At 32.6% G+C, this 25,456-nt stretch overlaps 7 protein-coding genes across 12 annotated transcripts; 5 read left to right on the top strand and 2 right to left on the bottom strand.

Annotated features, from left to right (window-relative positions):
* Positions 1-2,215: 2,215 nt before the first annotated feature.
* On the top strand, positions 2,216-4,578 carry Bma-cpn-1 (CPN-1, putative; the record flags this gene model as incomplete). Its single annotated transcript, XM_043081018.1, has 6 exons — positions 2,216-2,403; positions 2,740-2,984; positions 3,587-3,648; positions 3,996-4,110; positions 4,254-4,305; positions 4,476-4,578. 6 exons carry the CDS (start codon positions 2,216-2,218, stop codon positions 4,576-4,578), a joined length of 765 nt encoding a protein of 254 aa, XP_042936952.1.
* Positions 4,579-5,104: 526 nt separating this feature from the next.
* Bma-rlbp-1.1 (Golgi autoantigen, golgin subfamily A member 5, putative) lies at positions 5,105-9,414 on the top strand (the record flags this gene model as incomplete). 2 transcript variants are annotated; one of them, XM_001898560.2, is made up of 11 exons in its annotated part: positions 5,105-5,185; positions 5,516-5,652; positions 6,124-6,275; positions 6,511-6,635; positions 6,746-7,048; positions 7,146-7,259; positions 7,541-7,672; positions 7,898-8,026; positions 8,208-8,450; positions 8,721-8,890; positions 9,288-9,414. In XM_001898560.2, the coding sequence occupies 11 exons, from the start codon at positions 5,105-5,107 to the stop codon at positions 9,412-9,414; spliced, it is 1,713 nt and encodes a 570-aa protein (XP_001898595.1). The 2 variants fall into 2 exon arrangements, with proteins under 2 accessions (XP_001898595.1, XP_042936951.1); XM_043081017.1 differs by lacking the exons at positions 8,721-8,890; positions 9,288-9,414 and having other exon boundaries at positions 7,898-8,030; positions 8,208-8,239.
* Positions 9,415-10,103: 689 nt separating this feature from the next.
* Positions 10,104-11,925, top strand: Bm5969 (RhoGAP domain containing protein; the record flags this gene model as incomplete). 2 transcript variants are annotated; one of them, XM_043081016.1, is made up of 6 exons in its annotated part: positions 10,104-10,218; positions 10,343-10,437; positions 10,516-10,643; positions 11,065-11,173; positions 11,368-11,473; positions 11,618-11,925. In XM_043081016.1, 6 exons carry the CDS (start codon positions 10,104-10,106, stop codon positions 11,923-11,925), a joined length of 861 nt encoding a protein of 286 aa, XP_042936950.1. The 2 variants fall into 2 exon arrangements, with proteins under 2 accessions (XP_042936950.1, XP_001898594.2); XM_001898559.2 differs by lacking the exons at positions 11,065-11,173; positions 11,368-11,473; positions 11,618-11,925 and adding an exon at positions 10,930-11,017.
* A 555-nt stretch (positions 11,926-12,480) lies between these two features.
* Positions 12,481-14,478, top strand: Bma-rlbp-1.2 (RhoGAP domain containing protein; the record flags this gene model as incomplete). Of its 2 annotated transcripts, XM_043081014.1 has the most annotated exons (7): positions 12,481-12,537; positions 12,741-12,808; positions 12,957-13,069; positions 13,295-13,411; positions 13,566-13,766; positions 13,873-14,144; positions 14,440-14,478. In XM_043081014.1, the coding sequence occupies 7 exons, from the start codon at positions 12,481-12,483 to the stop codon at positions 14,476-14,478; spliced, it is 867 nt and encodes a 288-aa protein (XP_042936948.1). The 2 variants fall into 2 exon arrangements, with proteins under 2 accessions (XP_042936948.1, XP_042936949.1); XM_043081015.1 differs by lacking the exon at positions 12,481-12,537 and having other exon boundaries at positions 12,759-12,808.
* Positions 14,479-14,490: 12 nt separating this feature from the next.
* Bma-lron-9 (Leucine Rich Repeat family protein) lies at positions 14,491-18,667 on the bottom strand (the record flags this gene model as incomplete). Its single annotated transcript, XM_043081013.1, has 12 exons — positions 14,491-14,557; positions 14,757-14,809; positions 15,011-15,217; positions 15,448-15,707; positions 15,930-16,128; positions 16,366-16,473; positions 16,626-16,877; positions 17,008-17,157; positions 17,326-17,478; positions 17,701-17,909; positions 18,026-18,116; positions 18,392-18,667. 12 exons carry the CDS (start codon positions 18,665-18,667, stop codon positions 14,491-14,493), a joined length of 2,025 nt encoding a protein of 674 aa, XP_042936947.1.
* Positions 18,668-19,765: 1,098 nt separating this feature from the next.
* On the top strand, positions 19,766-21,535 carry Bm9453 (Rlip, putative; the record flags this gene model as incomplete). 2 transcript variants are annotated; one of them, XM_043081011.1, is made up of 4 exons in its annotated part: positions 19,766-19,927; positions 20,257-20,349; positions 20,661-20,843; positions 21,335-21,535. In XM_043081011.1, 4 exons carry the CDS (start codon positions 19,766-19,768, stop codon positions 21,533-21,535), a joined length of 639 nt encoding a protein of 212 aa, XP_042936945.1. The 2 variants fall into 2 exon arrangements, with proteins under 2 accessions (XP_042936945.1, XP_042936946.1); XM_043081012.1 differs by lacking the exon at positions 19,766-19,927 and having other exon boundaries at positions 20,335-20,349.
* Positions 21,536-22,588: 1,053 nt separating this feature from the next.
* Bma-coq-1 lies at positions 22,589-25,244 on the bottom strand (the record flags this gene model as incomplete). Of its 2 annotated transcripts, XM_043081010.1 has the most annotated exons (8): positions 22,589-22,669; positions 22,786-22,967; positions 23,033-23,173; positions 23,297-23,540; positions 23,854-24,019; positions 24,265-24,458; positions 24,557-24,691; positions 25,155-25,244. In XM_043081010.1, the coding sequence occupies 8 exons, from the start codon at positions 25,242-25,244 to the stop codon at positions 22,589-22,591; spliced, it is 1,233 nt and encodes a 410-aa protein (XP_042936944.1). The 2 variants fall into 2 exon arrangements, with proteins under 2 accessions (XP_042936944.1, XP_001898591.2); XM_001898556.2 differs by lacking the exons at positions 24,557-24,691; positions 25,155-25,244 and having other exon boundaries at positions 24,265-24,449.
* Positions 25,245-25,456: the final 212 nt, after the last annotated feature.

The following is a 25,456-nucleotide window of genomic DNA, read 5'->3' as shown; positions in this document are numbered from 1 at the left end:
GGATTGATGAAGTCTCTCTCAGTTTGTATGAGAGAGGGCGAAGTACAGTAGAACGAATAGTAAGAAAGGTTCCTAATTACCAAGGATGTTTGAAGGGCAGGGTAAACAGATAATATTTTTCCTGTAAGATGGGTATTTATTATAGATATTACTAATTTCATTCATAGAAGTGAAGTAGATTGGGATGGGTGAAGCGGTGTAGAAAGGAATGAAAGTTTCCCATTTGACGGAATTCTGAGAGCAAGTTAATTTTGATTGAGTTCCTGAGAAATGTATAGATATGATATAATTTGATATAGAGTTGAGAATAACTAGCGATAGTTGTTACAATAGAGAATATATTTTTAACTCAGTAATTCTTGATAATTCACGTAATAACCTACGGCACGTGTCAGTAAACACTTACGCTTAATCTGGTTCTTCCAAGGTTCGAAACAGTAAAGAAATGGGAGTAGACGGGTGTTCGTTTAATTTATTTTTCTCAAGATTTCCAAGAAGATATGGGAAATTGGAAGTCTTTCTACGGAAATCGATACAGCAAGCGTTGCAACTTATCATACGTGTCAACCTGACATGTCCATTCATTGTTTGACTCCGTCAGAATAGAAAAAGAATGGAATAGAAAGCAGAACAGGAATAGAATAAGAAAGTGAGCCCAGTCTGTAAGTTGAATCGATTTATGCCGATTGTTATGTGATGATCATGCGTGATACTCTCATTTCATCCCATTTCATTCCGCTGCTCTAACTTTGCATTACGTGACATCACGTGACCCTCCCAGTGTTTTTGGTACGCTAAGTAAAGTTTCACCTTAGCATGAGGTTAGTTAGTATGGAACACTTTGATTGCTGAGTGTCTTGACTTAACTGAGCGGTATCGGTCTTGTCTCTCTCTCTCTTTCTCTCATTTCATTTAAATTCTTGGTGCTATTGTCATTAAACATCCATTGCGTCATATCCGCTTCTATTACTTAATCTCTCTCAACATTAGTACCATTAACAAGGAATACCAATTCAGTCATGTTTTGTTTCATTTCACTTACAACTTTAATCGTCATTTGAGATACATCAAGCATTACTGACTTGTGTCGTACAGTGGAGAATGTCTTCTAAGGGTATCTATACATAATCATTCAAAATACATTATCGCATATAAAGAGATAATAGTTTTTTTGTATGTTTAGCTTTAATGCCTGTATCTTCCCCTCATTTTTTAGTTTTCAACCAGTTTTGCTGCGAAATATTTGGAAAGGTGACAGTATACTATGATTTTTATTAATATTTCAAGCATAGTTTATTGATTCTTAACCTTTGAAAACTTATTTAAAATCTCGAATCTAAAGCATAAGATAACTAACTAATATTATAGGATTCACATGCTTGTGCTCTTCCTTTTTATTTGTTAAATCGATATGCCGTTTGGACACTGTTGTCATAAAAAATGACATGACAAAGCAACGAACAATGCTCCAAAATTTAGGCAGCAAATCAATTGGAGAAGAGATCTGAACACTTCAAATTTTACAAGATAGTGAAAAATTCGAAGTGGATGGACTGTGACTCTTGTCATTTAGCTATTTCATTTGCTATCGTTTAGAAAGCAGAAGACGAAATGATATGCTTCCTGTCAACTAGAAAGGGATTTTCTTTCATTGTTGCAGATGTTGATATCATTTTGCGCTTCATCTCAAAGTGGGTAGGCGTTATCGGATGACGAAAGCTTTTTATATTTAATAACTTGGCTATATCATCGTACAGCACAGCGTTTACATTAATTCCTGTCCTTTTTCTTCTTTTTAATATAAGTTTTCTTAATTTTTAATTCTACTACTGTATTTCTTTACCAATACCATTTGTTCTTTTCTTTTTTAATATTTTTCCTTGTGGTTTTCTGTCCAAGGTCCTAGCTTCTTTTCCGTTCTTCTCTTTCTTGTTGGGTCTATTTCGATCTTTCATAGAATTAAGTGTTAAAAAACAAATTAAATGTTAGTAATTAATTTGTTAATTAAGACAGCTATTTAGCTTGTATCTATACTATTCCATAGAACCGCATTTTGTTTTGTTCTTCATATGCTTAAAGCAACAATAATGTTGTCTAACTCATAAGTTGTTAATTAATGCCAACAATTTAATTTTTCATCACCATATGTGTTGCAGTGTCAATTTTCAACTTCTCCCTTTTTTGCAGTTTTTGTGGTTTCAGTTATTCAGATATAATGACAGAACGTGCTACGAAATCTGGTTTGGCGTTAGAAGCGCAGCGTAAAATACGTGAAAAATATGATAGTGAATTGGCTGGACAACTTCTTGAATGGGTTGCCCAGCTCACCGGAAAAAGTTTTTCAACCGATGGCGATGTTAAAAATTTTTTGGGGGTCTTCAAAGATGGCACGGCATTGTGCAGGTAAACTAAAAATCTCGTTCGAGATGTTTACAAGCTATCAAAAAGTTAGTCTTCCAAAAAGATTAATATCAAAAAGTTAATCATTCACTGTTTGCATTTATTCATAAATATATAGTCAAGTTTAAGAAGTCTAAATTGTTTCAAAAAAGAATTGAACGGTTGCCTTAAATAATAAAAGAAAATATCGAGAATACCTTCTTTAAATAGTGAAAAACACCGGAGCATCACAATTTCATGAGAGAATTGGACATGAGAGAATTGGACATGAGAGAATAGGAAATCATTATTTTGGGAAGTTTACTTGGTTTCTTGAGAACAAAATAAGAAATGTTTCAGCCTTGCAAATGCCTTACAGCCAGGTTCAGTGAAGAAGATTAACACTAGTGCAATGGCTTTCAAACAAATGGAAAATATTTCATTCTTTTTATCGTTCGCCGAGAAACATATAGCTAAGTCAGAACTTTTCCAAACAGTTGATCTATTCGAAGGTCAGGATCCAAATGCAGTTGTTGTTTGCCTTTCATCATTGGCCAGAAAATCTGAGGAACTGTTTGGAAAGCCTGGATTAGGCCCAAAGTTAAGTGAAATTTTAATTCTAAATAAAGACAATAAAGAATAGTGAACTCTATTAAAGAATAGGCATAATCAATAAAGAAATTAATTAGTGATCCTGAAAAGTAGGTCGTATTTATATCTAATTATTATTTGTAGACCATCCAAGTTCCATAATTTATATCCTTCTTTCCTCTGAAAGATTGCTTATTGTTTCCGATTCATTATTACTCCATCTTTTATATACATATACTAAAGAAAGCTGTAGTGTCAATTGGCAACGGTTTACTCTCTGCCGTTTCATGTTGCCTTGAATATGTGAATTGAGCCATATATATTTACCAATTTATATTAGTTTGTCTCTTGATGATTTGACTTTAGCAAATAAGTTTGCAAGTAGATTAACTGTTTAAGAGAATTAAATTCACAGAACATTAAAAAAGCATATGTTTGAAACATCATTGAAGTCCAGAACGAAAGGTAAGTACAATAAAACGTTTGGAGCATTAATACAAGCCATTTTAAGTCACGTTTTCAGAAATATTCATATATACGATAATCAGAAATTGCAGATTTTATATAATGCAAAATGCAAGTGCAGACTCATCGCATTTAAGCACTTCTTTTTTAGATGGAGTGCAATCAATGACAGTTTTAGCATACATGAAACTCAACTTGAATGTTTCATCAGCTGTATTTTCAAAAATTTCTTTTTCTGTGATAGCAAAAATACAAATGCACCCACAATTTTGTGATATTTCATAAAGAGATGTGATCAAAAAAGTCCTAAATGCGTTGCTAATCGATAATTCGGACTTATCCCGTTAGCTTGAATGTATTTCATAGCTGAACTTTATGGACAAGCTTTAGTGATGTGTGACTACTACAAATAAATATTATATTAACAAAACAAAACTTTCTATAAATAATCAAATAATTTTTTCTGTGTTGATTTTGGACTACTGCGATGACAATCATTTAAGCTATTGAAGTTTTTGACTTAACATTTAAGAATTTCATACTCATTGATGTTTCTTTAGGAGGCAAAAGGGGAGAAACGTGAATGGTCGGAAGAAAAGCTTCGAGCTGGCGAAACAATTATTGGACTTCAGATGGGTTCAAACAAAGGTGCGAATGCATCCGGTATCAACATGGGTAACACACGTCATATATAAAGCTGTAAAATCCTAAAAATATTGTTTGAGCACCACCATCAGAAATTAATGAGTAGAGAAGAGGGAAGAAGAGAACGAGAGAAAGGGAAAATTCAAATTAAAGTTTTTAAAAACTGTCTTCAGGTTGGCTGATTGAAGGGCATAGCTTAATGTTAAGAAGTGTTGTAAAGCAACGGTATTATAAAAAGAAATCTCAAAATTTATCAGCGTTTTTCTCAGACACTTCTACTTATGAAAATTAGGAAGTTAGCTTACACATATCCTCGGGGCGGTATTATTTTATTATAAATTAGTATATCATTGACAGAAGCAGACATTGCATTTTACGGGAATTCATGCTTAAAGATGTGATCGAGTATTAATCTTCCTTTTCACTGAGTTATGCATCAAAGTGTCACCTAGTGATCCTGGTGAAGTGCCAAAGGAGATTTGCTTAACACTGATGTAACTAACTGTTGCTGGTGCTCACATGCATGTTAACTCTAACTAATGCACGTTTGTCTTTTTGTTGCATTCCGTCCTTCTGAGTGTTTCACTTTAATGACGAATCTCCAGTCGAAATAAATTTTATCGTTCAAATAAACAGTGTTCTGTTACGCATTGTGATTGTTACGCTGCTGTGCGCGTTATCTTATTTGGTGTTTGAAGGAATTTTCTTGAAGGAACATAAAAGGTAGTCGGGGCGAGGCAGACTAGTAGCAGGGTGCAGTGCAGTGATAGCAGAAATGTAACATAGTGATGGCTAGGGAAGTTTTTGTTTATCGTCTGGCGAGACAGTCCATTGATTTTTGTAGCATTTCGTTACTTTAAATATTACAGTGCTGTTTATATCCGGAAAATATTGATTGGAAGACTGACGAGATAAATAAGTTATATTTGGAGTAGTGCTGGGTTGGTCATGCAAGGAATTATTTCAGTATGTGGAGCGAATGATGAATACTGTCGAGGATACTTATTGCAGGTGATAGTGTTCCATGTCTTGGCTTGCAAAAGTGTCAGATATTGCTGGTCGTGCCGAAGATTTGCTTAATCAAATTGATCAAAATGCTGCTATTGTAAGATTTGTTCAGTTGTCAACTTTTTTCTTTGTAAGAGCAATAGAAAATCAACTGTCATATTATACAATTACAAGGCAACTGAACACACAGTACATTGCAGTCACTATTGACATCAATTGTAAATTATTTTAATCAATGGGGGTGCTTAGTGTTTTTAGTGTTAAGCGAAAATAATCATCATATACTGAACATTACTTAAGAATAGAAATTGTTTCTTACAAGTGGCTAGGCAAAACTATGAAGTGAATGATTTCTTCCAAATTTCTACTTTATTTATTGGAGATAATATCTAAGAGATTCATGAATTGAGAGATGTTATAATTGTAGGCATTAAGAAACACAAAGAAAGGTGCTGGTAAGTGTAATTCAACAATAGGTTTGATTGATATTGAAGAGCAGAGGACAAAGAAATTGGAAAAACCTCAATCGGAAATTGTGGAAACAACAGCTAAGCATCACATAAGGTGTGTTTGCTTATAAGAAACGTATCATTTGATCATTAAGTGATGATCATTAAGTGTCATTAAGCTATACTTTCATTAATTATTAGCGTCAAAATATTCGCTTAATAAACTCGAGAAATTTTATACGTTACAAATGAGAAATCTTTGACAAAGTTTTGAGTTCACATAAGACGTTAGTCTTTTCAAGGAAATTTCTGTGATTTATCTGAATTTCGTTTATTAACCCGCCAATTGTTTTCGTCGTTATTCCAAACCGAATAAAATCCTTAATGTGGCTTTCTGGAACAGATATATCTCGAAATCGGGACGCTTTATTGCTGAGGTTTTCTAAAAAGTAAAACAGTTGAAGTCGGATAGATATTATTAGCAGTGCTTGTTCACATAGTGCAACAATTTTCTCTGTTGTATTAGTCATAATTGCTTTAATTTTGAATCATTTCACAAATTTTTTATTATGAATAAACTTTCCAGAACAAGCCATACATATTCGGTCTCAGGCCGAATTCGTAACAAAAAAAAAGATGATGACTTGATCGCTTATTTGAATAATTCAAATGAACCGACATCGAGCCGCTGTTCTTCCGTAGCAAGCTGTTTTTCAGCACCAAATCCTCACATTGCAAGTTAGAATTCGATATGTTTCATCTTCACTCCAAATATTTGTAATTTTTGTTTCAGCGTAATTTCTGGGAACTTTCTACTTCTTATGTAAAGCATGTCCTTTCCACCTTCGTTTTTCGCTGTTCATCTCTATGTTTTTTTCTTTACAGATGATTTGAGGTGCTTCGATTTTTAGCAGTCGAGTTTTTTCTTTTCAAATATACAGCAGTAACAAATGGAAGCATATTTAAATTTTAGATACCATTCAAACAACACCCGAACCATATACACCTGAAGAATATCTAAAGATACAACATTCAGATACTTTGAGATGTATGCATATGAAAGAAAGTCAGATAGCCGTGATGTCTGTTCGACTCCAGGTAAAATTTAACACGTAAATTATTTACTATTAGTTACTATATAATTATTACTATTAGTTACTATATAATTAGTTCATATAATCTTAACGGTTTCTTAGACTCATTTTCAGGAAGCAGAAGAAGCTAATATCAAAAAAGATGCCCAGATAGCGGAACTCGGGAGAGAGCTGAAGTTAATGAAGGAAGAACTAGAAGCAGGAAATGGCGACATGACGAATGATCATTCATCCACTTTGAAAAAACTCCAACGTGAGCATAACAGAAAAAAAGAAGAATTCGAGAAGCGAGAACAAGGTTATGTGAAACGTTTGGAATCAGCCAATAATGAAAATTCGGAGAACGAAAAGGAACTGCAAGAACTGAGGGCAAAAATCCTGAAAATGGAAGTGAATGAACAGAATTTGACGGAAGAGGTATGCAAATTTTGTTATTTTTTTCAATTGGGATTTGTTTGATTAATTTTGTAATAGTTTATGATTTCATAATTTTTTACACTCAAAGAAATTGCAGATAAGACTTGCGAAGTATAATCTAGAAGCGAACAAACATGAATTTGATGAATACAAACAAAGAGCCCAAAAGATTCTGTCTGCAAAAGAAAATCTTTTAACGTCTTTGAAGGAGGTTTTATCTAAATATTTCTTCAAATAATTCGCATTTGTTTATATATTTATTGTGGCAGTGGCATTATTTATTGCAATAATGATTTCAAGCACATATGATTGGTTAAAGCTTGTATACATTAAGATTATATGTTTTGCTATATCTACTGTTATTAATTTTGTATGAAATTGTTTCAGTATTAAAAAACATTTGTTTATTATGAATAAAAATAGTTTTAGGTTTTGCAGTCTTGTTTTACAAGTTTTTAAATTTATTTTAATTTTAAAGGACAGAATTTGTAGAATTCTTCCACTGGATCAGATGGTGTAGTAAACAGTGTCGAACTGGAAGAATTGCGGTGTGAACTTGGTCTATTGAAAGATGATCTTCAACAATCACAATTTGTCATCTACAATCTTAAGGGAGATATACAAGTAGTCGCAATTCTGATTTTCATTTTAATTTCTATTTGAACTGAATCTGGAGATATAATGTAGCTGCTTAGTCCAATATATGTCGGAATACTAATCCCGGTCTTTGGTTTTTCTTAGACCATTTGATTTTTTTGAGATTTGCAGTTTGTCTTTTTCGTAAATTTCATATACTCCCAGTGCAGTGGAAACGAATACACAGATGTTTCTCTCAGATATTTTTTTCAGGAAATGGAAAATAGACTACGTGATGAACAGCGAGCTTCTGGAGCGCAAAGAGAAAACCTTTTAAAACAGATACATCACCATTTATCACAAGCAAACCAATACAGGGAGCAGATGGAAAGAACTCAGCTAGTTGGTACTCTCCTTTGTTGAACAACTTATTTAATGAAAATCTCCTGTGCAGTACGTTTTATAGGTTGACTAATATAGTCTTTGGTTTTATTTCTTGATAGTTTATGTGTACCTTTATAATACAGCAATCAAAAATCACATTGTCTGCTTGGCTGTACAACAATCAAAATTTTCTTTTTAGGAATACGATTTTTTACAAGCGGAAATGCGTAGGCAGGAGGAAGCGGTTGAAAGAAAACTTGCTGAAAAAGATATCGAATTAGCAAAACTAATGGAGGAAAAAAAAACGAGCAAACGATATGGAGCTGGCGAAATGGAGCAAAAAATTTCGCTTTTAAGTGAAAAGTTGATTTCGAAGCAAACAGCTATTGAAAGAATTGAAAGCGAAAAAAGAGCACTCGAATTGCGGCTTGAACGTGCTGAAGTTATTTTTCTCGTGTTCTATTTCTGAATTTTAATTTGATGTCGTGTTCTAACTTTAGTCGAATGACATTAGATAGTACGTATGTTTTTACCCTATATTCAATGGATTGTCAATATTTGTAAGGTTTTTTTTTTTTTTTTTTAGAATTTCTTATAGTTCCATTTGAAATTTAAATTAGTTGGGCAATAGTATTTCTGTGCAAATAGAGCTCCTTTCTATGTATGTATTTATGAGATATTTTTTTGTTTTGTTAATATTGCATTGTTTCAGTATGCATGCAGAAACGTTGAGACAGCTGCAGTTAAAGCAGTTACGATTGAAATGCGTGGAAGTGGTGCCAATGCAAACATTGAAAGTTGTTCGTTATTTAAAGTTTCACATTCGGATAGCCTGCTTATTCGCATTGCTAAACTTGCAGTTTGCATTTTTGATCATATTGGGTAAGAATTTTATTAGTTTACTAACTTTCCAGCAAGTTTCAGAGCATTTAGAAATATATCCAACCTATTTATTTGCCATTTAATCGAAAGGTAATGTATGTGAGTTATGTACATTGATAGTGTGGAGTGTTCCTGCTAGTAGTTTAATTTATAGATTAGTTTTGGTCCTCGATTTGTACTCCTCCATATTTTAGTTATTTTTTTCACGTTGTAAATTGTACACATGAGTATTTCTTGCTCATTGAGTTCATTTATAATACACCTGAGGTCTTTAGTTTATGAATTCATTTTAATTTATTCATAAATTTGAGTATAAACTAACCTTTCATTTTTTATTTATTTTTATTATTTTCATTAGTTTTACTAATTCGAGTGAGATTTACAAATTTCTTTTCAGGTTACGTCTAGCAGTATTCATGCGCAGCCCTATGTTCCGTTTCTTTTTCTTCATATACTGTTTACTGTTACACTCATGGGTATTCTTTATTCTATTCACTTATACACCTGAAATACATCCTCTCTGATATCGTCGATATTCATGGCTTTGTTTGTCAAATTTATCCATAAATGTGAATTAATATAGCGAAAATCATTTATGTGCGTAGGCAAATTTTTATACATCTAACTAAGTTGAGACTGGCTTGCAACATGCTTCCCGTTTTCATACTGTGCCTAAATATCAACTGTGATATGCAAAGAACTTCTGTAAGAAATCTTTCTTTCCTTCTTTGAACTGTTTTGATCTCATTTTTGCATAGGTTGTCTAGACAGTTCTTTATGCTTGAAATATTTCTCTTTCATTATTCAGTAAATCATACAAATAAGTGTGACTTTTTATCTGTGGTTTTGGAAGCCATACTTTTTTGTAATTATGATATTTATCAAAATAGAGAATCTATTAATAAAATGATTGGAATGCGTAATTTTTGGAGCAGTTGTGTTATCTGATTATGTATTTTTACAACTCAAACATGGATAAATGCCACGGAAGGTTTTGTGAAGATTATTAGAATTTTATTTGAAAGTCAGGTAATCAGTAGCGAGCATGGTTGGATTTTCAGGTAGTTGATGCTTACATAATTGCATTTCTTAGGCTGCGTTATTTTGAGAGCCACAGATCCGACCTTCACTTTATATAAATTTTAGGTGTGCGAATCAAAAACTAAATTGGTTGCTGTAAAAATACTGTTCGCGTGTCGAACGTGTTGTTCGCATGTCGGAAAGTATAACTTCTGCGTTGCAAATTCCGCAATCTTTACGTTCAATTGCACATTATGTAAAAATAGGTGCGGAAAATGCAGATCGTGATCCGATCGTCCATTATTGGTGTAAGTTTCATGTCCTTTTGGGGATATGAACAAGAACTTTATTGCAGGAATCTTAGATTTGTAATTATTATGTTTTACTTATGTGAAGATTTGGATTTAATAAATGAAAAGTTCCACCATTTAGGTCTGTTTTATGCAGTACAAAGTGGGATGGATATAGGCAAGAAGTCTCCAGAAGCTCTGCAATATCTTACGTCATTACTTTCAATATTGGAAGATGTAAATTTTTTATGAAATGTTTTGCTTTCAATTTACACGGATTTTTAAAGAGATAATTTAATAATCTAGTAGCTACAGATGAAGAAGAAATTGGGAGGAGAAGAAGCGCTCACGCAAGATTTGGTAGCCCAAGCTCACATCGAAAATTTTGCAATGAAGCTGTTCGATTATGCCGACAAAAATGATCGCCAGTCGAATTTTACGAAGTAATTTTGTATAGAATTTCGCAGATCTCGATGTAACGATTTTGAAGTTTTTTCTATTTGGTTGAGAGTGGTTAGTTAAGAATCTGAGTTGCGAAAAGATGCAGCCTTCATAAATCAGTACGTTAGAAAGACTCTATCTGTTTCTCCTTTTTTTTTTTTTTTTTTTTCTCACCTCTCGAGAGGTTTTGTATACTTAATTTTTCATACATTTAATTTTTTTTCTTTTATAAAACAAATAGATTTCTTGTGTATTTTGTAATATTTCTGTTTTGTCCATAATTTTCAGAGGTGTTATTAGGGCTTTCTATACGGCTGGGCACTTAATCGATGTCTTGTCCCTTTTTGGAGAATTGGATGAAAATCTTATTTCATAGATTTCTTGTGTATTTTGTAATATTTCTGTTTTGTCCATAATTTTCAGAGGTGTTATTAGGGCTTTCTATACGGCTGGGCACTTAATCGATGTCTTGTCCCTTTTTGGAGAATTGGATGAAAATCTTATTTCAACGAGAAAGTACGCTAAGTGGAAGGTTGTAGTACAGTTTTTTTTTTTTTAATTCTACGTTTTTATCTCCACTTCACTTAATGTTCATTCAGTGTATTCTCTTGGTCCGATTTCTGAGTTTTGTTGCATATATTATTAAATATTAGCTGGCTTATGCAGTTTCGTTCAAAATTTTATTCCAGGAAAAATTTTAATTTTCAAGTCAGGAGCATATTTCAGGCTACATATATACACAGTTGTATGAAAAATGGAGAGACTCCGAAACCTGGATCAGCTGGCAGTCATAACGATGACCTAAACGACTTTAATATGAGAATCCCTCGAAGTATGCTTTATTTTCGTCATGATCTCTTATTTCTACCAATATTTTGAGACTCTGATGAAACTAATGTAACCTATTTTTTTTTCTAGCAACTTTCTAAATATTTAGTAGAATAGTCCAAATTTTCTTGAAATTAATATCTTGTAGCTGAAACGAGAGAAGAGCCTCAGTCAACTATGGATGGACCCGTTCCGCCTAACAGTGTGCTAAATCCTATCGCTTCTTCACATTTAATTTCTGACTCAGCCTCAGTGCTGGAAACTTGTGAAAACTTACACATCTCAGATGCCAAGGACTCATCGCCAGAAATGTGTGAGAATAGTGGGAGATTAACCTTGGATGATTACATGGAAGCTCAGAAGTATGCAAAATATGCCGTAAGTGCACTGAGTTATGAAGATTCTAAGACGGCTATCGAAAGTTTAATGAAAGCACTTGCAATCTTAAAAAAATGAAATTATTGAGGAATGTTATCTTTATGAATTGCAATTTTTATTGTTCTTTGTTTTCAACATTGCTCTTAAGTTAGTTTCTGTCACTGCTTAGTTTGTTTGGATAGGAATTTTATGTTATCAATTTTTTATAGTTATCATTGTCACTTGACTTGTTTGTTTCATGGGTTTCAGTCATTTAAAATATGTTTGGAAAATGATCTTTCAGTTTCAATCTTTGAAATTTTATTTTTGAAACTCTTTTTTTGAAAATTTCAGCGCTATGAAAGATATCTATCTATAAATGTGTGAGATGTGAGATGCATTAGGTGGATATCGGTCTCTGCTTTAATTTTTATGATCATTTTTAAATTGTGATCTATTTTTATTCAGCGTAATTTATAATTTACTGTATATTCATATACAAATTTTCACGTGTTTTAATAAAAGTTTTCAGAATTAACTTTAATAGAAGTTTTGATGCAGAAAACGCTTATTCTCCTTATTCATCCCTATTACTGGTTGTATGTAGTTAAATCGTGGCCGATGCGAATTTGATCCAATTCTTAATCAACGCTGATGATTATTTCGAGTGATTTAAAATTATTTTTCACCACCCTATTCTTCAGAAAAAAAGTTTAGAATCTTTTAAAGAGAATATAACAAATTCAAAACAAATTTTAAGGAAGTCTGTAAGTACTAGTCCTCTCAAATTAGGATATATTATCTTGTAGTTAAGAGTGACTTTTCATATGTAGACTTGATTAAGGATCCTAATGCTGGAAGTGTAAATCTGTCTGTTGAATGTTATTGATCTGATCTGTAAGTTCCTGTTGCAGGTAACGAGCAGCGAGAATATGGAAAAAAAGAGGACTAAAGCTAAGCGTGAAGATTATCGTCCATTAGAGTACATCTTTAATTTACATATTCCGGTTGTAAATCCGTCAAGTGAAAAATAGCTTTCATAACATTTTATGTAAAATTTTATTTCTTTTTTTCGGTGAATTGAGGTTAACATTTCTAGGTTTGTGCTGGGTTTACTGATTTCTTTTTAGAACAAAGGAACAGTCTAAGAAAGGAATTGTATTCAACAGGAAGTCAAAAAATAAAAAGAATAAAAAGGGACAGCATGTTACGAAAGAGGTCCCGTTTGTGTCTCCGTTTACAGGTATTGTTTATATGGTTTCATTTATTAGAAATAAAGCTTTAAAATGATGTTTACATTAAAAAACACTTTTGATTGACTTGATTAAGTAATGCTTCAGGTTTTCTCCGAATTCATTCCTTAAAATCATATTTGTAACAGCTATTGAAAACGGAGTTACCTTCAATTTTACCCGTTATTTAGGATGTTTACAGAAAGCTTGAAATGATTCCATTTTTTCACATTTAGGAGAACATGCAATTTTCGCTGTACCGCTTTCTTTGGCTGTCTTACGAATGGGTTCTCATGATGGAATTCCACTACCAGTTGTTGTAAGGCAGTGCATCGATTACATTAATGAAAAAGGTACCATTATTCTTCATCGTTTGACATTTTAATTGCATAATTAAATATCAACATTGCAAACAGTTATTTAGGGTTTTTGTAAGTTTTAACAACTACAAAAGTGAAGTCCTGTAAGCTAATTTTGTGCGGTTATAAATACATAGACCTTATTGAGGACTGTGTGTCGAAGGAATTCATCGGATTTCTGCGCCAAAAGCAAATTTGGATAAACTTGAAGAAGCAGTAAATTCGAGACATTCCATTGAGCTAAAAGATGTACACGATGCCTCGGGGTTACTGAAAAGATTTCTGCGACAGCTTCCTGAGCATATCCTAACTAATGAAAAACGACCAGTATTTGAAAAAATTGCTTCAAGTATGTTATGCTTTCAACCTACCGTTATAGTTTTTTCCTTTTTTATTTTTCGACAATTTTCCTTTTATTGCTTTTGTATTTAAGCTTCAAATTTTATATATTTCAGATTGTCCATGCGGAACGTTGTCACCATGTCGCTGTTTGGTAGCAGATATGTTGAAAGCACAACTGATTTCGCTACCAGAAGAAAATTATATGTTATTAGCATATATATTCATACATTCTCAAATGATACTGCAAAATAGTGGCAAAAATAAAATGGGTATGGCTGCACTTGGTTTGATCCTGCAAGCCACGCTCAATGTATCACAAGCTGTTGTTCGAATATTCCTGCTTAACGCTTCCGATGTCATTCTAATGAAATATCATTCTCCTTCTGTAAGTTATCATTTGGAGGGAATTGCATTTCTTAAAATTGCTTCATCTGTATCAAAATTTGCAATTAATCGTTGATTTATATTTTTCTACACCGGTTGACGTGTGAGGGGTTGTTTAAGTGGTATTATAAACTATGAACAAATATACCACTACAGAGCAACATAGTACAAAATATATAACCTTTAGTCCATTACCAATTCTCTTTTCCTTGTGTGTGTGTATTGATCAAAGTTTTCCTTTTTTTTATAAAACTTTTTTTGCTTTGAATAATAATATTACTTGCATTACATTTCAGATGGTATATCTATTCAAAGATGTTCAAATTAAACAGTAAGTTCTCTTGATTTCAGACATTATCTTTGATCACTTCATGCAAATTCGAATGCTCTTTCAGTTTTGCATCATTTGTTACTCTGAAATAAAAATGTAGCAGTTACCTGACAGATTTCTGATGTAAAAATTTTTATCTTCAACTCATTTCTTATATTTCTTTCAAAAATTTTACTTCCTAAAAAAGTTTTATATTTCAAAACCACAAATATTCCAAAACTTAATTCCTAAAAAAGTTTTCGATTTTTGAGGTTTAATTTTAATGGGATTATAAATACTTACACTTTATCACGCATTTCAAAAGTAGTTCGCTTCCCCATTCTACTTTTCTGTTTCTGTAAAGCTTTTCTATATTTCGGGTTACAACTTTCTGTTAGAATCGCGTTACTTGTGTTAATAAGAATTGAGACACTCTTGATAAGTAGTTTAATTTGAAAGTAAATGGTATTCGCTAGTTGATTCTAGTTTTGTGTGCTTCCTAAACATGTGGGTTTCTAATATTTTATGATATAAAAAAAAAAAAAAAAAACACTCACCCTTAAATGTCTGATGACAGCAACGATGATAGCAGTGGAGATGATCGTCAACGTAATAACAACAGCAATTATTGGTGCGGGATTGGTTTTGGTTTGTTCGCTGACTAATTCAGTTTTCATATCCAAGTGGTATAGGGCATGTACAATAGAGGATGTATTTTGATGATGCTCGGATTTTGCATTTTCATCACCAATTAAACCATCTTTCTGGAATGAATTAAGGATTTATGTGTGTGTCATACAAAATCTATAGCTTTTTTGAGGAAAGATGAGAAGTATAGATTTGAAGTATTCAAACGAGAGTTGTAATGAATCCTTTATTTTTTTTGAAATAACTGCGTCATTTTTTTATTTAATCGCTACTTTATTAGTTTGTATAGGTTGTTATAACAACAATAATTTCTACTGCGGAAAAATTAAAGCATGTCTCAACTTACGGCTAGAAATTTATTGAGAAGGCCTGTACTAATATCTTCTAGTTTTAGATCGTTATCCACTGTTGGCATTGTTGATATCGTTGAATAGATGGCATCATTGCTTGAATTATACATCTTGAATGAATCTTTAATTACATTCATTATTGCTTGTCCTTGTAAACTTTTCGGACGATTACAGTTTGTTTCGTTAGCGTGCAGTAATATGAAATTTTGGTCTAGCAAAACTGCTTCTTTGTACTTCAATTCGATCTCTTCTACAACTGAAATTAGGTATTATTTGTTAGACAAAAGATTATAAGAAATTCCTTGACAGTGTTCGTTCTATAATTTTTTAGCTTTTGTTACTCTTCGTCTTTAGCAGTTCTACCAAAATATATTTAATTAAAAATTGAACTTATTTCACCCTGATTTATTTTGATTCTGTTTCAACAAATTTATCATTTTTGTTAGCTCTGTGAAATTGAGAATTTAAAAGAGCATACGTGATTCCATATTTTCATCACACAGCCAATTGTTGTTTGATAAGTCCAGCAAACGTAAATTTTTCATATTTTCTAGTACACTTCGTGGTAATGTTGTCAGTTGGTTATTGCGTAATATTAGTCCTTCCAACCTTTCATTTTGAGCTTCCAAATCGCTTTCATCGATCTGCTGCAGTTTCCCGTTGCTCAAGTCCAGTTCCTTTAATTTTTTCTTTATATTTGAAAAAATTCGAAAATTAAGGGAATTCATCCTCTTGGATTTATTTAGGTTTAACTTTCATTTAAAACTTTTATTCACTTACCATCTCAAGATTTGGATTTCACTAGCCTTTCGAATATCTAAGCTCAACTAAAATGTTTGAATAAATTAGACCGTTTATTTTTGTTCAGAATCTGAATAATTTGAATTCAGCTGAAATAGTTTCAGATCGCTTACCTGTAGTGAAGAAAGGTGTTTGAGGATTTTACTAAATTCTGTGATGCTTATTTCACTCATATTTAAGCGATGGAGATTACTGAGTCCGTTGAAAGCATTTTCATCGATCTTCAAAATTCTATTTATTTGCGGAAACTGACTAAAGAAGGCAAATCATACAGCTTTTTTAAAATAATGCTTTCAAATTAGTACCACTTGATTAAGTGAAACTTGTTTATCTAAAACTTAGACTTTATTTTCTTCCATGATTTAAAACTTGCGTGCATTAATCGCTTATTGTGACGAAGATTTAGGAAGTTAAGTGTTGGACCAAGTTTGTAGAAAGCATTTTTTTCCAGAAATGAAAACTCATTCCATCCAAGATCGAGTTCTTTCAAATGTTCTAGTCCATCCCACCAGCAAGCTAAACTTTCATTTAGATAGTTTCCGGCAAGTGATAAGCGTTGTAGACTTGGTGTCCAAACAAAACTTCCACATTCCACTTCATTTAGTAAATTGATTCGTAAATCGAGCTATAAATTTTCATCACCATTTGTATATTAAATCATTGTCAATCATTCATTCACTTCTCTTTCACTCCTTTAATTTCATGTATCTTCATCTCTTCATACCTTTCTTTCATCAAATCAAAACTGCATTTACCTCTGTCAGTTTCGTAAGACCTTGGAATGTGTTCTTGTGGATAACTGTTAGACTACATTCGGGTAGTAATAGCTTTTCCAATTTGTTCAGTTCTCCAAATGTTCCATCTGTTATATTAGTGATACCATCGGCTCGACCCATATCTAGAACCTGGTATATCGATTTCGGCTTGTAAGCACACCTGTTATCTGATGATTTTTTGGGTCGCATTTTAAGGTTAAAAAAAGGCCGTGCAATATAAATTCTCTTCATATTTCTTTTAAACGTTCCCTTGAAATTTTCTAAAGCATTTAAATTTTCATACGATTTAATTCCTACTTCGAGTTCTTTGAGCTGTGAGATTTCGTCGAAGATATCGTTGAGAGAATTGTGATTTCCGATACTAAGCTGTTTTAAGGAATTGCGAAGTACCGATAGTGTCCCATTTTCTAAGGACGATATAAAATTTCCTTCGAGATTCAAGATTTCCACCTAAAAATGACGTTTAAACATGATGAAAAAAGGATTGAATTTATCTCCATTGAAGCCTTTGGAATAGTTGTATGAATTAAGAATCACTACTAAAAAACAATTTAAATTAAAAGGCAACATTTTTTATTTTCGTAAGGTTCTAAAATGAAAAGATAGATTCTTCAAGAGCAGTTTATTTCGGAAAGCAACCTTTAGGCTTAAAAATTTGCTAATAGGACTCACATGTTGTAATGTTTGGAAATCCGTTCTAACCAGATTAGTTAACTTGTTGTAGGCCAATGATAAAACTCTCAATTTCGTTAAGTTTTGAATTGCTTTTTGTGGAAATTGCTCTAGGTTACAGTTGGTAATGTAAAGTTCTTGCAAGTGCTCAGCTAGACCGTGGAATGAATCCTCATGAATGTTCAAGGGAGTGCGTTCAGCACATTTATCTGAAATTCAAAATAAAGTATATGAAAATTGATTCAAACTTGTGTATTTAAAAGTAGTTGGATGCCAGATAAGGAAATCATAGAGGAAGTAATGAATTTGTTAATTATAAGCTAACCGATGGATATGATTTGTATAGGTGCATAAGGATTATCGAAAATTTTTCCAGGTAGTACACCAGCGTCAAATTTAACACGGCTTAATGTCACCTTCAAAATTCATGATTTGGTTGAATGATAGAAAGAAGTGGAGGAATTATTATCTGTAAATAACTACAGCATAGTTGGATTGGAACTATAAATCTTATCAAATTTTGTTTTAAATTGCCAAACTTATAAACTGACAATAGTTTTCAGTTCTTATATAGTCTTAAAATTGGGAAATGATAGTTATGATTAAAAATATGGTTCAGAAAATTTAAACTTTTTCAGGGTGAACTATCTGATAGTCCTGTTTGTTTTTCCGATTTGAAGAAAAAACGAACCTGTTGGACGGTTTTTTTTGCAGCACTAACAGCAAGAAGTGCTTTTTTGAATTGTTCCAGAGTAGAACTGTACAAACAATTGATATGTACGTGACCACTATCCCGAACATTACAGAAGCAAAAACTTCCGTTATAAGAATCAACATTTGCTATTGCGCTAAGAGCAGGACAGCCGGAGAGTAAATCAGGTTGCTGCGCTTCCACTACAAATACTAGCAACAAAGTGAACAGCAAGTACGAATAAATCAAGATATCTTGAATTTGCATTTGTTTCATGTGGAATTTGATAACTACCGAACGATAAATTCTCGCTTTGCATGGTTGAATTTTTGTGATGTTTAGAAATAATTTCAAAGATGGAGTATCAAAAAAGGGAAAAATTAATAGTTGAAGTAGAAATTTTGTGAATCTTTCGTGATAGTGAAGTATGTTGGCCGGAAATAATTCATAGGATATCCTTTTTGTAGTTTCTGAAGTTGATTTGGGATTGTTGACTTCGTTTCTGGTTATTGATGTCAGTGGAATGGTCATCGTTGAAGAGGTTGTTTGATAGTGATGAAATTGAAGATGATAATGGTATATTGTATCAGTCACCAAACGACCCAAAATGTGATCTTTCTAAAGAAAATATAATAGATTTTCTCGTATAAGGGAGGTTCTTACTACTAGTACTGCCATTGCTACCATTATTCTGGTTTTCTTTGTCATACCCCTTCACCCCTTTCCTTGCGCTGATCTACATGTCGATATTTTCGTCAATTTCAATTTAATTTTTCTACCCGTCATCGTAATTTAGGATTCGAGTTTCTTTTTTATCTTCACAATCCTATGCAGCAGTTTGTTCATTAAATTTTATACAGCATATAAGACATTAAAAGTAATTTGTTATGTAAGTAAGAGATAAAATTATGAATAATGATCCTAAAATATGCACCATTTATGCATAATTCGATTTCATTTAAACATATTGTAATTATTGATTTGTTACTTTGCAACATGATAACGACCTATAAGATATGTTTATCGTTTTTAGTATTTTTAGATTTATCGTTTTTTAGATTTAGATGCCTAACTATTCTTTTAACTTAAAAAAATTCAGTGTCCTAAATGTGTACCATATTAAAATTTGAATGAGACTTATTATTTATGGCTTGCCGGTTTTAAAATGATCTACGTCCTATTCTTTAATTCTCAAATTCAGATCAATTAATCATGTTTAAAAAATTTCTGGCTATCTCGGTACTTTTTTCAAATAACACTGCTGAGCTCTTCCTCTCAATTCCAGTGTGCATGAAGTCGAGAATATTATTTTCATTGAAGAGAAATTCATTCGGAAATGAAGCGAGTGCTGCTTTTAAGTTAATTAAGAATTGAATGTACATATTGGCATGTCCATTGCAAGAAAATATTACTTTAAGATATGTGGCACCAAAATCACCAAAGATTATATGCGAAGGAGATTTGTCGGATTCCGAGGAAGGGCTTCGTGGTGAGGAACGGAAGCAACGAAGTCGTCTGCAGCAGCTTCATCTACAAGTAAGCTTTTATTAGCGACATTTCTTTATTAACAAAAACTGGAAATATACGTGATAATATTTTTCATGAAAATTACATCTATCAAATGCAGATACGTTTTTCCATCCTAAGCAATATGCATATTTTAAATTTTTGTATCTTTTCTTTTTTGTTTTAACCTGTGTAAAAAAATTTTAGATTGCATATTTTACAGTCAAAAAGTTTAATCATAATCAAACTATTTCAACACTTCAAAAAGCTCATATCTTTTTTTAGCTCATTGCTTTTTTGGCCAGAAATTCATCACTTTCTTGACACCCACTTTATTGTAGTATTTTTAAAACTTACAGATAGAAGAGCTTCGAGAATTAAATTTACCAACGAAACAAACAGAAGAAGAGTTGTGGGATGTACAGACTGCAATCACAATGCTTAGCAGAAAAGTAAATGTTTTGTTTTATTTCTCCAAAAACTCAAATATGCTTCCTCAGAATCTTTTCTTTTTACAGCAATCAGTCTAACCATGTCAAATGCTTTTATCACGAAGTTTTGAATTGAAGCAGGTCATATATGCAGAATAACTTGCAGAGGTCATATATGCAGAATAACTTGCATATATATATGCAAGTTATTCTGAGCTTTTGAGTTCCTTGCTATTTCGAACAAACATATCAGCTTATGCAACTATCACTAGCTATCCATTATTTTTAAATGTCGCATCTAACAAATATACTTCCCACCTATAACATTTCAGCTCAAAAGTATACGTATGGAAAATTCGGGAAAAATCAAAACACGAAAAAATGATGGTCCAACTCCAACATTGGAAATGTTTGAAGAGAAGCAATTACTAGCCGCTTGTACAGCTCTACGCGAGGACATCGCTCGTCATAAATTAGAAATAATCGCGCTGGACCAATGTTTAAATGCCATGGAAGTAAGATTTTTTTCTTGGTAGCCCGAGGTCATTTCTACTTCGACACTTGTTGGTTAAGAAACACGAACAGTCAGAAACAATGTATGCTCATTTTGATAGATTCTGCAGTTATATAAGTTGAAAATTCACCTGAGTATTTAAATAATTTTTTGTTGAGAATGTAACTGTTTGAATTCCCGGTAGCGTTGGTAATGCTCTTTCATATATGTGGTGATATGGAATATATGCAATTCTTTTCTTATCACTAGGCAACTGTACTTTCAAATATTCGGAAATTTTTTTTTTTACTGGAATTCGCAAATTCAGAATGTAGTTTGATGAAAGCTTATACTGATGCTTTCCAAATTCATACATTAAAAGATTTGCAAAAAACCTCTTCCTAAATGAAATATATATATATAATAGATAGCATATTGAGTTGAACATTTTTAAATACATTAGAGTTATTACAATTATGATGTTAGTATTTTTTCTTAATAATTCATTTTAAGAACAAAAGTTTCGAAACTTTAAAAAACATCGACGACGAGTATGGGGAGGAATACTGGAGGGATGAATGCTTAAAAGAAGAAAAGGAACGAGATAATTTGTTGTCCGAAATAGTTTCACTTCGAAATGCTTGTTGCCAGTTACGAGCTCAGATTGAACTAAATGCTGTTAAAAGGCTCACATTACTAGTTACAAGATTTTAGCTGTAAATAAATTTTCCCCCCACATACTGTATAAACGAAATGTTTTGTTACCATTCATATCTTTTTTTTTTTTTCATCTTACTGTTATTAACAATATAACAGAGAAAGACTTCCTGGAAACAAACCGAAAGGTTATCTAAAGTAAGCAAAATGTGAAAAAACAACCATTTCGAAACATACAAAATTGATACTAACCAAAAATTGAATAAAGACGGCACAAACTAGAGAAAAGTCTGTCTAATGCTTTTTTTTTTTTAACCCTTAGCTCATCATTCACTATGGAATTCAAAGTCCAGTGAGATTCCCATGATAAAATTAGAGGTCAAAAATTCAAAGGAGTCCCAATGCTCTTTCAAAACAGCGAAATAATATTTCATAAATTTGAAATGCAGTGCCTTCAGCAGATCGTGGTTAATGAGTATATTAAAATATTTCTATACTGTTATTGACAAAACAATATGAATTCCACCTAATTTAACGTAATTTAACATAGGGAAAAAGTAAAAATAAAGCCGTCAAAAAACTCTACCTTCAGATCAAATCTCTTGAAAGGCACTAAGAATTGAATTCGAAAAATTATATAATTCCTAAGAGACATTAAACTGTAGCTACGATAGATGAAGTGAAAAAGTTAAATGAGCAGAACGTTGAGAAAACTGGCACGCAGTACTATTCTTGAAAAACTTTCGGAAAACTCATCATTTTGTATGCGAATGATGCGCTTTCCATATTTTATGTTTCAATAAAATTTCGGATTTTAGTACTGCTAATTTCAAACTTTGATAAATTTTGATATCTACGAAATAAATATTAAGGTAAGAAACTTTGACTGACAATGTAAACAACATATAGGAAACAACAAACTTAAATATAAGCGAAGAATTTTACGATTAGTTCGTACGGCAGTGTTACATCATATTTTTAAAAAAGATCGCAAACGTTTCCTCTGATAAATTTACTACCTTGTTTAGAAACTAAGTAGGATACCGAAAAAAATTTGTCAAAAACCTTGCAACTTATGTTAAGAAAACATGAACACTAATATTTTCGTGACTACCTATTTCTTTCGGTTTGTGATAAAGCTATTTGTATCAAATGATCGCGCACTCCATCACCGTTTGGGAAATTACGGACCTGAAAGTATCAAGAACTTTTTAGGTTATGATATAAAGGTTACTTAAAATATTCTTTATTAGTTATGCATGATAGGAAAATTATGGAGAAATAGGTTTATAAAATGCTATTAATACCATTTTAACGGCATGTTCAGCATGTTCCCGAGCTGCAGTTCGTGTTTTTTGCAGACCAGTGCTGTTACCAACAATTTCCCAGGCCAATTCTATATCACCTTCTTTGGAAAAACTTCTTGTTATCAGTTTATTTAGCTCAGGGTATTCTTCGGCAGCGAAGAGAACAGGAGCTGTTGCAAGTCCTGGAATGACAAACTTGACTGAGAAATTAGATAGCTAGATCATTATCGAATTATAAATGAATTACCCAGCTTCAAATCATTTGCAGTCGGTTTTCCCGTAACAGATGATGTAGAAACATAATCCAACAAGTCATCAATCATTTGGAAGGCGATGCCTAAAGATTTCCCGTACTCGTATGCGGAAAGTTCGTCTGCCTCTGACACATCTTAAAATTAAAAAATTATTTATGTACTAGTCAGTGTCATGTCACATACAAATGCATAAGGTAAATTTAACAGAACAACCAATGCCAACTCAGGTGCAAAGTTTTAAGAGATTCATTACTGACCTGAAAGCATTGCAGCTGATTTGCAGCTATTCGCGAAAAGAGATGCTGTTTTTGAATAAGTCTTGGCCATATATTTATTGAACCTTTGTGTAGCATTTAAATCTGTCCCATCATTCATTTGCATGAACTCGCCTTTCACTAAATCTTCAATGATAGTTGCCATCACCGAAATAACGGACGGCCTTCCGATGCTGCATAACACCTGTGTTGCACGAGCCAGAATGAAATCTCCCACCAATACAGCCTAAAATATTTTTATTCTAACGACAATAATTGTAACTAATCACCACAATTTTTTTGCTTGAAGTCTATTCCTAAGACAATAAATTGATGTTTTTAATGGAGTCCCATATTAAAATATTAAATTAAGTAGGAGTTCAATCAAAGTTTCTCTCAAAAAATACTTACGTCTTACAAAATTTTAAATTCCCAAACAATTTAGCGATAACGACAGATATCAAATACATTATTTCTTCCAGCCTAAAGTCTTTCGCATTAAAATGACGTGTATAATAAGGTGATGGTATCTTGTTTTGTCCAGCGAAGAAACTGATTACCATTTTATTGCCCCAAAGTGCATTTATAGTTCGACTTCCCCGCCTTATATCAGCCTTATCGATAACGTCATCATGAACCAATGATGCAGTGTGTATCATTTCTGATATAACCGCTATTTTGTACTGATTTCTTGTTACTGTATCACGACCCGAATCTACTAACATCCTGAAAAGAACACAATCAATGTACTCTTGAGTCTTGAGATTTAAAATCGATGTTTCGCATGGCACGGCCATTACTTCAAAGATGAACGAAAAGGAAAGAACATGAAGTGGTCCTATACGTGATCTTGAAAGCTACATAGTTCTTAACAACGTCTACGATGTTATTTGAAATCAGAAGTTGGGAGCTATAAAACATAAAATATTGACAGTGCTTGTCATTATGTTAAGTTATGGAAAAAAACCAACGATTTAGGCTCAAACTGGTTGCATGCTCTAGCCATCAACAAACAAATGGTGGGCCGAAACAGTTTTCCGCCTTGATCAAAATAATATTTGGCCATTTCTTGGAAAGTTTTCGTGAATGCTGAACTTGAAAAACATGTCGATAATAATGATGGGCTGTTTTCTGCATTTCGCACAAGGGTTTCCATAATTTCAGACTGTAATTCACTGAGAGTTTGATGTAAAAAGAAGCATAATTCAAACTCGATGCTCAGTTATTCGATCTGAGGATCAACATATGGATGTACGAAAATACCTGAAGTGCTTTCAGCTTATCTCTGATAAAGCTGGGCAACCGTGTACTAGAGACTTCTTCGGCAGCCAGATATGAGCGATAAAATTTGCGAGTTCTTATGGTTTGAGGTGATGTTGTCTGATGTAAAACTATGAGCTAAACAAAATCATTATTTGGTATAATTTAAAAAAATCATGACTACCTGTGAAATAGTACTGTACCATTACAATCATTTCAAACAATTTAAATGTAATTTTACCGTTTTTATTTTTGCAAAAATTTCTCTTTCTTTTGGATGTGTAAATTTATGAAAGGAATAAATTTTACAAAGTCTAGAGTTTCACAGAAATTTTTAAACCAAGACAAGCGGGTAATATCATTTTCTGAGTAGCATAATTACGAAAACTAGTTCGTCAGGAAAAAAGCATACGATAATACACTTTTTAAGTTCAGTACAATTTTATACAAAGGTTCCAAACAACTGGATTATATTAGTAAACTGTACTCCTCCTTTCTCCCCCTTGTATTCGATTTAAAGACATCACACATATCAACACTAGCAATATACAACATTTAATTCACTGAGAGTTTGATGCAAACAAATCAGAAAAAATTTTACATTTTGTGGCAGAAGTGAAAAGGAAAGCTGTCGGTTCCAAATGGAATGTATACAATATAAACTCTTAGCACGCCATATCATATAGTCCATCGATTGAAATGAAAGCTGAAAACTTGAACAATTACCAGTAACTACGACTTAGTTAAAGGCTGTAGAACGACTAATTCACTGCTGTCTAAGCCTATCAGCAAGTGTCTTACTGCATCTATGCTCTACCTCATAACCTTAAAAATACCTCTACCCAATGCTTCTCACTTGACAACCGAACTTCAAACATTCAGTTTTAACAAGGCGGGCCGCGG

The sequence above is a fragment of the Brugia malayi genome (genome assembly GCF_000002995.4).
Source record: "Brugia malayi strain FR3 genome assembly, contig: Bm_v4_Chr3_scaffold_001, whole genome shotgun sequence".
Lineage (NCBI taxonomy): Eukaryota > Metazoa > Nematoda > Chromadorea > Rhabditida > Onchocercidae > Brugia > Brugia malayi.
This window is presented reverse-complemented; position numbering and strand designations above follow the sequence as displayed.